Below are 13,932 nucleotides of genomic sequence, written 5' to 3'. Positions count from 1 at the left end.
TGTATTTATTATGACATAAAGAGATGGATATTGACTGACAGAAAAAAATGCAAAAGACAAAACTCACTAACCAAAATAGCCTTTCTGAGATTCATATACTAATTCCATAAAGCCTGCTTACAACATCTCCTTTTCATTATGCAAACAGCTGTCACCTAACATAAACCAAGGTGATTTAACTAAAATCATAATCTTAATAGCTTTGTCTACATGATTTTGCAATGCATATCTCTACTGTCTCAGATTCCTCTATGCACATTCCTTAGCTGTCCTCAGGTCACCAACTCCTTTGTCACCACATACTTTATAGGACATTCAGCAGAAAATCAGTTGCTGAACTCATGCCATTTAATGATCAGTGATCAAGTTACTGTAGTAGTAACTGCCTATGATTTTCAGTAAAAGTTATTATTTTCAATTTGACTTGGTTACTTGCTATACTCTTTGTCAGCAGAAATGGGAAGACCATCATTCTGTGAGATGGTCTAAATAAGAGGCCCGAATAAGAAAGACAAGCTCAAGGTGTGTCCAAGCCAAAGCTCTTTTCAAGTGCTGTCAAGGACAACTTCCCTGTTGTATACAAGGAAGTGGGCAGTGAAATATATAGAAAATAGCTGAAGCTCTAGAGCTGGGTGACCACCATATCTGATAGGGCTGGTAAGTAAACCAGAGACACCTTACAAAAGCATCTACGTTACTGTTTCAGTTCATACCCTGAATTTATTTTTGTAGCAAAAAAACTGCCCTGAAAAGTAGACTCCAGGCACACAAACTGGCTTAGCTCCAAATTAAACTAACCCATAAGGCATGCTTCAGGGAGTCTAACATACTCCAACCACTAATGGGTGTTCAGCCTACAGGCCCAGACTACAGTTAGACCAAAGCAAATTCCCCAGTAAAACACCTAATGCAGGCCTGGGGTCCTCAGATGAACTCCTATTCCCATGTAATACTTGATAATGTAGTCACACTCTTAGCGGAGGATAAGGCGAAATCAATACTACAAAAAAATACTTAAGGGAAAAAACATTCATCCTTGGGTTAAAAGCCAACCTCCAATAAAGTGCAGTATCTTTGGAATGTCTCCATGTCTATTCCCTAGCAAGCTGGTTTTCAAACTGCAAGGATCATTGTCGTTATAAACCTCTGTGTGTGACAGGCTGACGTTTATTCTTGCATCTATCTTCACTCACATGGACTGACTGGACCTAATCATTTTACCACTAATCTTTCTGTTACCTGTGAGGCAAGACCCAGAAGCAAAAGGGGTCACGAAAGCAGAATTCTTACTCTGCCTCTGCCTTTGGAGTGAGAAAAATGAAGACAGTTTTAGGTCAGGAGGAAGGTTTATTTTTCTTTTCCATCACCTGTGTCAAACTGCAGTCTGATAAAGCATGCAAAGGTGACTTGTTTTGTTTATAGTCTTTTGGGTAGACATTGAGTCAGTTATTTGCCTGGTGAGATGAAGTGTTACAAGAACACAAGAACAAAAGAAACAGCATATATCATGGGGTAAAATGGTTGCCCTTTTTTGAAAGTTGTTGGTTCCGAAGTCATTGCCAAAGGCTAATAATTGAGAAATGAAGGTGTATGTGTGACAGCCTGAATTTTCTCTGGATTCACAATGTATCAAGAGAAAGTACAATCCAGAGCTCTGAACATCAGCAAATAATTGTTTTCAGTACCATCTGTCCCTAACCTAGTCTGCTGGGGTTTTAACTCTGAGCAAATTCACTCCACACTTTCTAAAGGGAGCCACAAGAACTGATCAAAGATAGCAAACACACCTGCCACTTTCCCTGAAGAGTATTTGCTTTTAATTACCTTCATTTGTTTCCTAAATTTTTTGTTCCTTTTCTCCACTGATAGTATCTCTGTAACTGGATTTCCAAAGACTACCACATCGTGGCCTTACTGGAGCACAATATTCTTCTAAAAGCAAACCCAAGCTGCGCTGCTAGGACTAATAAACATTTTTCTTTTTACTGCTCTTACCCAATGAAACATGCATAGGAACTCTTTTTGACACATTCCCTCAGTCTCTTACAATTTAGTATATTAGTTTGATCTGTTTCAGGACTGTTAAACTGATCTAGTATGTAATAATGTCCTCAATATAGGTAATAATGTCCTGAATGACCAAATGTTGACTTAAATTGACAAACAACAGAACTCATCTCATTCCCTTTTTTTCAGATATCACAGGAAGTAATTGCATAATCCATTTCACTCCTTATACTTGCAAGTTTAATTTCATTTGCTTATTATATTGTAGCTTCTAAATTCTGTTTCTTCTTCCCACAGAGAACATCTAAACTCTCCCTTCTTTTTCTGCTCTGACTAATGAAATTCTTGGTTATATGTTAGGGAATATAATCTTTTTTTTTTATTATTTGGTATTTTTTTACATTCTTTTTTTTTGTCAGTTTATGCTAACTTTCATTTAAAAATGTAGCTTTCTTTACAGCTTACTCCTGCCATCTCTGGCCTTTCTAAGAGGTTCCAGAATAACAAGCTTCAGTTCAGATGAGAAACATATTTGATACAGAGTTTTGCTTATTGTGTAGAGGTGGCCACACTCCTGGCACATAAACAACTGCAGCAAAGAGGTGGAACTGGGCACTAATGCCAGAAAAGGGAAATTCCCTTCTAACAAAGAAAGCATTGGTAAAGACGCAAATGTGTTCTAACATCTAGAGAATGAGAGAAAGGGTAAATCCGTTAGGCAAAATGAAGAAGGAAATATCAAAGAATCAGGAACATAATACCAAATCTCTTAACACTGCAGAATTAAAATCTGAAGATGTAGTGCAACTGACATGGCCAAAGAAATGTACAGAGGAACACATTATTACCAATAATAAAGTGTTGGAAAATGACCAGAGGATGTTCTGTAGATACTCAGAGCAAAGGAATTACTATTATGATACAGAAAAAAAGTGTAAGTTTTGGATGGTTCTGTGGAAAAGTGCCATAGCATTCATCAGTAATGTGGACTGAAGAAACACTGTACAGAGTGGGGTGATTAATCAAAGAGAAGTGCAATTCACATATCAAGATGTACAGAGCCTGAGAAAACTAGAAATCACCAGGAAGAGGCGGTATCTACACTTACTGATAGGAGAATGAAACAAACTTACATCCTGAGCTCAGAATACATTTACAAGAAATACAGAGGGAAAAAATAGATCCAACAGGACATCCTCTGACTGTCCCTGTAAGAATGAAATGGGGCGCGGGGGGGGGTGGTGATGCTGAAATATTAATACCCAATATTGGTTTGTCCTGTACAAACATGAATCTCCTTACTTGAATCGTAAGAGAACAGCTGTCAAGCAAATTGAAGCAAAAGAGGCTTCCCTGAAGCTCAGAGAAGATGTCAAAGAAGTGGTACAGAAGCAAAAAACTATCTAATTGTGAGCATCATTATAAAGATGATTGCTTATAAGAAAATAAAAACCTGCATGTATGATTGGCAGATCATAAGAAAAGATAATAGCTTGTCACACTAATGGATGATGAGAGTGAAACAGCAATGAAAACAATTGGTGGTGATTTTTTTATACAGTCACATGGAAAAGTATGTATTGTACCCAAATACAGTAGTAAAATAGAGACAAGTTAGGAGCGCAGGGTGGAACTTTCAAAAGAAACCCTCCAGACTCTTTGTGCTTAACTACAGCTCCTGGCTCTGTAAGTGGTTGTCTCCAAAGCTAAGACACTCGAGGGAGTGACTGAAAAGGGGAGGCCTACTCTATGTGTGTTTTGTGTGGATAACCTGAGTGAATAAACCAAGAAGCAATGAGAGTGAATGAGACCAAGATTAAATAGAAGAAATGCCAGTGGAAAACAGTATTTGTTCAAACCATTTAGAAGTAAAATTTGGATTAAACAAGCATGTGTGCATTTTACAAGACTAAGAGGCATGGCACAAACTTCCCAGGGGTAAAATCTAAGTGCAAGAATACCCTCTGGTTACAATATAAAGTCCAGTACTATTGATGTCTTCTAAGTATTATGAATTCTTCAGGAGGAGAAAAGTTGGCAGTTTAACAAGGGAATGTCGTGGTTTAACCCCAGCCAGCAACTAAGCACCACGCAGCCGCTCACTCACTTCCCCCCCCATCCAGTGGGATGGGGGAGAAAATCAGGAAAAGAAGTAAAACTCCTGGGTTGAGATAAGAACGATTTAATAGAACAGAAAAGAAGAGACTAATAATGATGATGATAACACTAATAAAATGACAACAGTAGTAATAAAAGGATTGAAACGTACAAATGATGCGCAGGGCAATTGCTCACCACCCGCCGACCGACACCCAGCCAGTCCCCCAGCGGCGAAAAACCCTGCCCCCCCCTTCCCAGTTCCTAAACTAGATGGGACGTCACATGGTATGGAATACACTGTTGGCCAGTTTGGGTCAGGTGCCCTGGCTGGGCATGAGAAGCTGAAAAATCCTTGACTCTAGTCTAAACACTACTGAGCAACAACTGAAAACATCAGTGTTATCAACATTCTTCACATACTGAACTCAAAACATAGCACTGTACCAGCTACTAGGAAGACAGTTAACTACATCCCAGCTGAAACCAGGACATACTCCTTTGGAGGATTTAGCAAATATATTGAAAAAAAATAGTTCAATACACATATTACAAATATTGGAGAACCATATATGCTACCCAGGCATTCAGTATTCTATTGCTATTGCAAATTGAAAAAAAGATTTCTAAGGAGCTGCATAAAACTAGAAGAAACTTGTTCCATGAAAAACTTTACTGTGATAGGAAGGATAAGGGAAAAGGACTGAGAACAATCCAAGGTGTAGATAATAGGTGTAGATCCAAGGTGTAAATTATTAAATTAGTAATTAAATGTTATTATACTTACTATATTTAATTTCATTTTCTATTTGTAATATTTATTTACTATTAAATAATAATGTGAAAACTAGAAAACTGACTCCATTCCAAATCAAATACTACAAATAAATGATTTATATACTATCGCTGGGAATCACTCAATAAGCAGGTGACAAAAAAAGAGAGACTCCAGCAGGGATGGATGGAAAAATAACTATATGGAGAATGCTGTTAGGAAACCTCACCAAAAAACATTACATATTGTAAGTAGTTTGCCAAGAGGGGAATGAAAAGAGAAGTTCTGAATTGAACTATGACAGTACAGAAGAGGCTATTTATACAAGACATATTAAATCTGAGATGAATAGTAGAACAGAAGACAGGAAATATTGCCAGGGCCCCAAGACTATTGGTTGTAACCTAAGTGGACATTCTCAATTGGACAGAGAAGAAAATAAAGTATAATGTAACAAGTTGCAATACTCCATCCAGGGCACTCTACAAGCTTGGGCTGCAACCAGGGAAAAAAAGCACTATCAGTGCAATACAGAATTGCAAATAATAAAATCATGGAGATGAGGGGTTTTTAACAGTTACTGTTCATGAAACACATGGCAAGACACCAGATCCTACTTACAAACTGCTGCAAGAGTGCTTTATGCTGGATTTTTTTCCATTTAATGAGACTGTTAATAAAAAATGCAAGAAAAGATTGACAAATTAATCTGTTATGGCTCAAACTCCAAAAAATCTGGGGCATGAAAAGGTCAGTGATAAGATCCATTATTCATAACAGTGGTATCATAATAAGAGTAGGCAATTTGAAAGCTGTAACTACTGTAAGAGGCACCGGTGTCCTTCTCTAAGCTACTAAGGAAGGCAAGAACTTTCTGAAGCCCCTTATGGCTCATCTGAGTTAAGGTGACTAATTAAGTGGACTATGGCATTTGAAATATATGTTTCCAATGTAGGAATATTTTAGATAATAAACCAAAACAGACTTATAAAACACTATGCATAATTTTAAGAGCTTTTTAAAATGCGTGCCAGTTAAATTTAAGCAGCACAATAAAACTCATAAAACATATACATACATACATACATAAAACATCTGTATCTATAAAGCAGCATATACCTCATGAGGGTTATAATCTGGAGGTAACTTCTCTAGCATCTCATCAGCAAGACGTTGCACTACTGCTTCTCGGGTTTCCCCTCCTCCAGTGCCGCTGTCTTTGGGCTGGATGCTCACTATTGTACTTAATGTCTCATTAGCCAGGTTAGTCTGGTAAGTTATATCTGCATTAGGGTGAAGTCCAAATACCTTAAATTAAAAGGGGAAAAAAATAGAAAAAAATTGTGATTTTCCTTCTAAAATTATATTAGTGAAAGAATGCATAAAAATGGACAAACAAGGAAGAAAATCCTCAGCTCTATAAAACAATAGATATGAATAGGTCAGTGGAAGTACATCCATTTAACTGGCCAAGGACCAAGACCTAATTACACAAAAAACATTAATGTAGGCTGCATATACAACAGCGTTTTCATTCATATGAGTGGGGGGTTTTTTTAACTGATCTTCTGATTATCTTCACATAGCAGGCTTCGGATCATGCTATGAAGTGCTATCAAGGGCTACAAACTGATTCCTTTCCACTGGTTCAGACTAGAGCTTGTTGAAAACAAGTCATATGTGGACACTGACCCCTCACCACTAGCTCTTTTTCTGTACAGATCTATTGCTGTTGTACCAGCACAAGTAGATGCCCCTAATAATCAGACCAGTTACCATTTCTAACACATTTTGTTTTACTCAGTTTCTTAGGCTTACAAAGCATGCAGCACAGTGAATAAAACACTGCCCATATTTGAAACACCTAAAGATTTTATGACTGGTGATATATTTAGGATATGTTATGGTTTAGCTATTTTTGGTTTAAGTCTCCAGTCCTTACTTCCCCTTCTTCTGAAATGGAATTATTTTATTTAAGATACAGCTAGTACAGAATTACTGCAAAGCTGCCCTTTGTCTGAGTGATAATAGCTTTCTCAGAAACTTCCACCGAAATACCAGTAAGTCTATAATTGTCAGGTTCACAATTGCAACTCTTCTCCAGGAGGAATTGTACTGTGACTTATTTCACAAGCCCTCATTTAATTATAGCTATTAACTACCTCTTACAAACTTTGAACCACTGATCCAACAATGAGGAAGGATTGCCCTCTAACTGAGCACAAAAGCCAAGCAATCTTCCATTTCTCATTTTTCATGTTTTCATATTTTACATTAGAATTGGTATATGACAAGAAGACACTTCTAGTAACCAATATTTACATACCCTGAGGACAGAATAAAAAGGGCCATATGTAATATTGTTACGCTTGCAAATCTAGAAACTCAGAGACAAGGGATGTAAGTGGCTACACCTGTGTCAAAGCCAGCAAAGCTGCACTGATTTACACTAGCTGTGGATGTGATCCTTACAACAGCACAAAGAACACAGTATAGAGCTAATACTGCATGTGAGAGAAGGTGTGACTATAACTAGCATGGAATAAGGTTCCAAGTGGGATTTAACACATTTTACACATAGCAGTTTATTCATCCTGAATATTTAGAGCTGTAAAAAGTGAAAATATCAATGCACTTTATTTATCATGGAATGAAATACACATTTGAAGACAAATTCTCTCCTGCTTTTGCTCTTGCACAATAAAGGTTGGTTTGTTTGGTTTTGGTTTAGCAGATTTTTCCATCTAAGAAGGAATAAGAACAAAGAAATGACAGTAGTAAAGCAATGGGTGGCCCACTGCCCTGGATGTCCTGTAAATTAATCAAGGAGCCAAATTTCTCATTCTTTTTGGTCCAAAATCTCTGGAAATTTTGATTAAAAAGGGGATGTTGGATTCTGTCTTTCAGGTTTTTTTAGCCTGACATACCCTCAAAACCAATTGCTAAAGCTCTATATCCTTCTGAAATCAAAGTCATTTTCAAAGGGATTGCCGAGTTCAATAGCCCTCTTCACAAGTCAGTGTTTATTCTGACCAGAGGTTGAAATTTCATCAAAAGAGCAAGGCTACAGCAATCAGACTTACTCAGTCTGTCTTTCTTAACCAAAAATGGAAAGGGGAGAAAACAAAGATACACTGTTTTGACTAGCACAATATCCTTCATGGAACAAAGAAGACTGGGAGCTTAAAAGGTTAAAAGTTTCCATGAGCAATTTTGACAGATTTTGGAATGATAGAAGAAAGTCGTAGCTTTCTTCCTAACCTGTGAAAATGTGAAGGATAAAAAGATGCTTGCATTCCTGGACTTGATCCTATTTACATAGAAGTAAAAGGTAAAATTCCCTACATCAAATCATACATACAGATTTTTTACAGGCATCAAAATACTTTAAAAATGCATTGCAGCATTGTGAGATAGGTTCCCAAGTGCTTAGAAAAGCAGATCCATGAAAGTGGCAGCTGAAATCTGATAGAGTCAAGGTTCGCACACTGATAGGAACTACTTCATGACTTGGGCTCAAATGGATCCTGCTGGTGCATTATCATGGCTGCATTTACCCTCACTTGGAAAAGTTGTGTCGTTGCCAGCACAAATACCATTGCATTCTGCTTTTACTACCTTCAGATATTTAAAACTTTTCAAGTTTATTTTATGACCTTGGAATCTTCTTGCCCTCTTAGCCAGCAATTATCAGTAACAGAAAACCATTTTTTTCTGTTTAGTCTTGTCTATTAAATTTTAATAGAACTTACCTCCAAAGGCATTTATCAACTTTATAGCAATGAGACAGAAATCCAGAGCATTCACTTGTTTTGATTTTAACTAGCTTCATCATGTGTGCCTGTACTAGAGGGAGCAGAAAGTTGCAGACCTCCAGTTAATGTGACCACTGCAGGATACGCACACTGGGACATGTAAAAGTGGTTGCAACCAAGAGCTACCCTTGCACCCTACCCCATTAATTCATGGCAATATCCAGATCTTCCTGTTGTCAAAATGGAATAATCTCCCAATTATAACTTGCAAAATGAGACCATATGGCTTTTTTACTTTCATTATTTTTCCATTCACATGTCTGCTCAATCCCATACAGAATTGCAAAATCACAAAATAGTTTCATTTGGAAGGGATCTCTGAGGGTCATCTAATCCAAACTGCCTGCTCAAGCATGGTCAGCTAGAGCAGGCTGTCCAGCACAGTGTCCAGTTGGGATTTTAATATCTACAAAGATCGAGACTCCACAACCTCTCTGGGCAACCTCTTCCAGTGCTTGACCACCTTCACTGTAGAAAAGTATTTTCTTCTTGTCAGATGGAATTTCCTGTTGTTTATGCCCATTGCCTCTTGTCCTTTCACTGGGCACCATCGAAAAGACTCTGGCTCCATCTTTACACCCTCCCAATAGGTATTTGTACACATTGATAAGATCCTGCCTGAGCCTCCTCCAGGCTAAAGAGTCCCAGCTCTCACAGCCTTTCCTCATATAACAGATGCTCCAGTCCCTTAATCATCTTCATTGCCCTGCTCTGGACTCGCTCCAGTCAGTCCATATCTTTCTTGTACTGGGGAGTCCAGAACTGGACTCAGTACTTCAGATGTGGTCTCACCAGTACTCAGTAGAGAGGAAGGATCACCTCCCTCTTCCTAATGCAGCCGAGGATGCTGTTGGCCTCTTTGCCATGAGGGTGGTTCATGGTCAGCTAGTTGTCCTCCAGGACAACCAGTGCAGGAATTTCCATTTCCCTTTGTTGAACTTCATGAGATTCCACTCTGCCCAGTTCTCCAGTCTGTCCAGATCTCTCTGGGTAGCACCACAACCATCTGGTCTATCAGCCACTCCTTCCAGTTTTGTATCTCCTGTGAACTTGTTGAAGGTGCACTCTGCCCCATCATCCAGGTCATTAACAAAGATGTTAAACAATGTTGGCCCCAGTATTGACCCCTGGCATACAGCACTAGTGACCTGTCTCCAGCTGGACTTTGGGCTGGTTATTTAGCCAGTTTTCAAACCACCTCACAGCACACTTACCTAACCCATACTTTGTCAGCTTGTCTATGAAGATGTTATGGGAGGTAGTGTCAAAGGCCTTACTAAAGTTGAGGTAAAAAAAATTCACTGCTCTCCCCTCATCCACCAAGCTGGTCACCTCATTGTAGAAGGCAAACAGGTTGGTTAAGCATGATTTGGCCTTCGCAAATCCATGCTGGCTACTCTCAATCACCTGCTTGTCCTTCACATGTTTGGAAATGTTTTGCAAGAGGATTTTCTCCAGCACCTTCCCAGGGACTGAGGTGAGGCTGACCAGCCTGTAGTTCCCCAGATCTTTCTTCCTCCCTTCTTGAAGACTGGAGTGATATTTGCTATCTTCCATTCTTCAGGAACCTCGTCCAATGACCATTGAAAAGTAATCGGGAGTGACCTGACAATGACATCAGCCAGCTCCCTCACCACTCATGGGTGCAACCCATCAGGTACCATGAACATACATATGTTCAGTTTGTTTAAATGCTCCCTAACCTGGTCCTCTTCCACCAGGGGTAAGTTCCTTGTTATAGACTTTTTGTCTAGGGATCCTGGGATTCCTGGAGGCCAGTTTTACTGGTAAAGACTAAGGCAAAGAAGGCATTGAGCTTTTTCCATATAATTTCTCAGTAGTTCTCCTGCCCCATTCAGCAACGGACCCACATTTTCCCTAGTCATCTTTTTGCTGTTTACATACTAGAAAAATCCTTTCTTGTTGCCCTTCACATTCCTTGACAGATTCAGCTCCACTTTGGCCTTGGCTTTCCTAACCCTATCCCTGCAAGATTGGACAGTAGCTCTATACTCTTGCTGGGTCACCTGCCCCTGCTTCCACCTCTTGTACACTTCCTTTTTATGTCTGAATTCAGTTAGAAACTTCTTGTTCATCCATTCAGGCCTCCTGCTGACTTTGGTTTCCTATTTTTTAGGATGGATCTTTCTTGAGCTTGGAGGAGGTGATGCATGAATATAAAGCAGTTCTTCTGGACCCCTCTTCTCTCCAGGGCCATATTCCATGGGATTCTTCCAAGACTGGAAGAAACCTCTGAAGAGATTGAAGTCTGCTCTCTTGAAATCCAGGGCTGTGGTCCTGCTTTTTGTCCTACTTCCTCCTCTTAGGATCCTGAACTCCACCATTGGTACTGCAGTCAAGGCTGCCTCCGGATTTCACATCCCTGACCAGTTCCTTGCTCATAAGTATCAGGTCCGGCCAAGCTCCTTTCTTTGTTGGGTCCTCAGTTACCTGTGCCAGGAAATTGACATTAATGCACTCAAGAAATCTCCTAGACTGCTTGAACCCTGCTGTGTCACACTTCCAGCAGATAATTAGGGTCATTAAAGTCCTCCATGAGGACTAGGGCCTGTGAATGTGAGACTTCTTCCAATTGTTTGAAGAAGGCCTCATCTACCTCTTCCTGGTCAGCATATCTACCCACTATAATGGTCTGCCTGCTAATCTTGACCTATACATTTATGGCTCTGGAAAATATACCTGATTAAATTATTTATCTGACAAAAACTCCCTTTAATATCTTGAAACATTTTACCTCAGGTGTATCAATCACTGGCAATTGCTCTATGTACTGGAGATAGTCTTCAACTGTTTTCCCTTTTGGAATAACATAATCTTTGTAGAAACAAAAATTTTCACTAAACATATGCTCTCCAAACCATACTCTTGCATATGTATTCAGCAATGCTTTGTCAAGGTCATCAGTTACACGGCCACCATACTGTACTTCTCCAAGCATATAGCGAACACAGCTCCAGTTCACTCCACGTTTAATGTCCATATCATCCAAATGATTCTGAACAAATTGCACGCTGGCTGCAAAGTCTGCCTGATTAAATTCGTAAGGAATATTCCAGCCCAGTGGACCAAACTTTCGTCTTTCCTGTAAAATAGATAGAGTTAAAGGTAAAAGGCTGATTGATAGTAACTGTGAAGAAAACATGAAGTGCACAAGAATAGATGAAATATTCTAAGAATGCAGTAGTTCAGATGGGGCTGTATTTCACCAACTTTAAAAAATTATTCTTCTCTTAACACATGCAAGGCCAAATGCTTGGTTAATTATCTAGTAGTTAAATATATCTTCATTTATCATCATCAGCAGAGAGATACGAACAAAGAACAAAAATCCTCTTTTTTAAGTGCAGCAAATCTGTGAGTCTAGAAGTATAGTTTCTGAATTTCAAAAACGAAGCTACTGTTTTAGGAAAGGATGTCCAAACTCATCAGCCACGATCATTGTCTGTGATCCTCTTATGGACTAAGTATATTCGTAACACTGATACCTCTGCATGGTGGAGATCCAAGTAGCAAAAGCTGCTTCTTAGTGAATCATTTACAGATGCAGCTGGCAGTATGTAGTTGTTAGGGCAATATCTGGTATTTAAATATTCTTAATTTCCACGAATAAAGAAGCGATGGGCGCAGGACAAGCATACCACAGGCTTCTATTGGACCACAGTGTATCAGTGCATGGATGCCACAGAGTTAAATTAACTACGCACCAGATATAAACTGAGGATACTGCAAAATCTATCAATAGAATGATCAAAAGTTGTGGTTAATCCATAAAGCACTTTCTTTAATGGAACTCCTGAAAGGCAAGACCCAAAATCATCTTCCACCTTCATTTCCTCCTACAGGTTTCAGTGCAGGAAGGATTTATATTCACCCTTTTAGCCCTTCTCATTGTGAAAGCAGCAGTTTTAAGACCATGGTTTTCCAACGCAAGCTGTAAATTTCTTTAATGTGCTTTTATGATTTAAAATATTAGTAAAAAAACAGTTAGTTGAAAGACAGATCACACAGCCATGCCCAAAGACTTTAACAGAAGAGTACACTAATTGATCATTGGTTGGCTGTCCTTTTTTTGCTCTCAAATACCATCCCTGCTGGAGGTACAAGATCAACATGAGCAGAGTTAAAAGCTCTAAGACAGTTGCAGTAATAGAGGTGTGTTGTTTCCTTTCTTATTTTATTTGTATTAATCTACCAACATGGGATTTTCATTTAAACATGCTTTCCATTTAATAACATGGTGCATTCATAATGAAACATGGCTTTATGACAGAAGAAAAGAAATGTATTTTTAAACCTGAACAGTCGTGTGAAGAAATGCTACAGCATATAGCAATGGTTTCCACTGTGGCATGTTGCTCACTTCTAGATGATCCTGAGTAACAGCTGAGTATGTTCGTTTTAAGCCAGCTTTCACACCTAGAAAATAAATATAAAAATGTAATATATGAGCAAAAAAAATGTATGGAACCCATAAGTACAACTTCCATTAAGCAGAATTCTCTATTCCAGTTTGCAGTAGCATCTTATTTATAGCTTCAAATAATCTCTTTGAATCAATTATCTGTTCAGCTGGTCATAGCAGGCAAATTTCAATTACATTTTGTTTCAGGTAGATGACACATGAAATTAAATTCAGAAGTCTGAAAGGAATTCCAATTAAGTGATCATATTCTAAATGTTACCAATAACAACTGAAATATAAATATAACTATTCAGCAACTATATGACAATCAAAAAGACACCTAACGTCATATGAAATATAGCACTGAATATCCCAGAGTTTGTGTTTCGATATTTACATATGAAATGAGATTTTAGTTCTACTGAAGACAATTTTATTTAGATTTCATTCCTACAACAATCTCAAAATTCTGTATGCAGCTTCTCAGACTGGCATACAGGCACCAAGCTGATGAGATGAGAACCTAAATTCATAGTGGAAATACTAATACTTGGGGAGGTTTGTTTGAGTGCTGACATTTCATATCCCAGGAACAGCTTTAGGCAGATGATATTGATACAATCTCAGCTTCCATGGAATATGTAAGCCCCACTACTCCCAGATGCTTTCAAGCAGCGCTACTGAAGCATAGTCTGCCTTTGGCAGACAACACTGAGCATGAGTTACTGACGCCAGGTCCCTCTTATGATATCTTCCACCTAATCAGCTTAACACAAGTCTAAAAAGACAGATTTCGAGTGCAGTGAATAGATTGT

General features: G+C 38.7%; 1 protein-coding gene across 1 annotated transcript in view; it reads right to left on the bottom strand.

Moving 5' to 3' along the window:
* The window catches only part of LOC104838333 (dynein heavy chain 5, axonemal-like), a 170,630-nt gene that overhangs the window by 20,761 nt on the left and 135,937 nt on the right, over positions 1 to 13,932 (bottom strand). Inside the window, exons 71-73 of the mRNA XM_010578013.1 lie at positions 13,010 to 13,131; positions 11,450 to 11,797; positions 5,999 to 6,187 (exon numbers count right to left, since the gene is read on the bottom strand). Of these exons, the coding sequence (XP_010576315.1) occupies positions 5,999 to 6,187; positions 11,450 to 11,797; positions 13,010 to 13,131 (659 nt within the window). The remainder of the gene's footprint in view (positions 1 to 5,998; positions 6,188 to 11,449; positions 11,798 to 13,009; positions 13,132 to 13,932) is intronic.

Source organism: Haliaeetus leucocephalus, unplaced genomic scaffold (assembly GCF_000737465.1).
Source record: "Haliaeetus leucocephalus isolate CR32 unplaced genomic scaffold, Haliaeetus_leucocephalus-4.0 Scaffold587, whole genome shotgun sequence".
Lineage (NCBI taxonomy): Eukaryota > Metazoa > Chordata > Aves > Accipitriformes > Accipitridae > Haliaeetus > Haliaeetus leucocephalus.
This window is presented reverse-complemented; position numbering and strand designations above follow the sequence as displayed.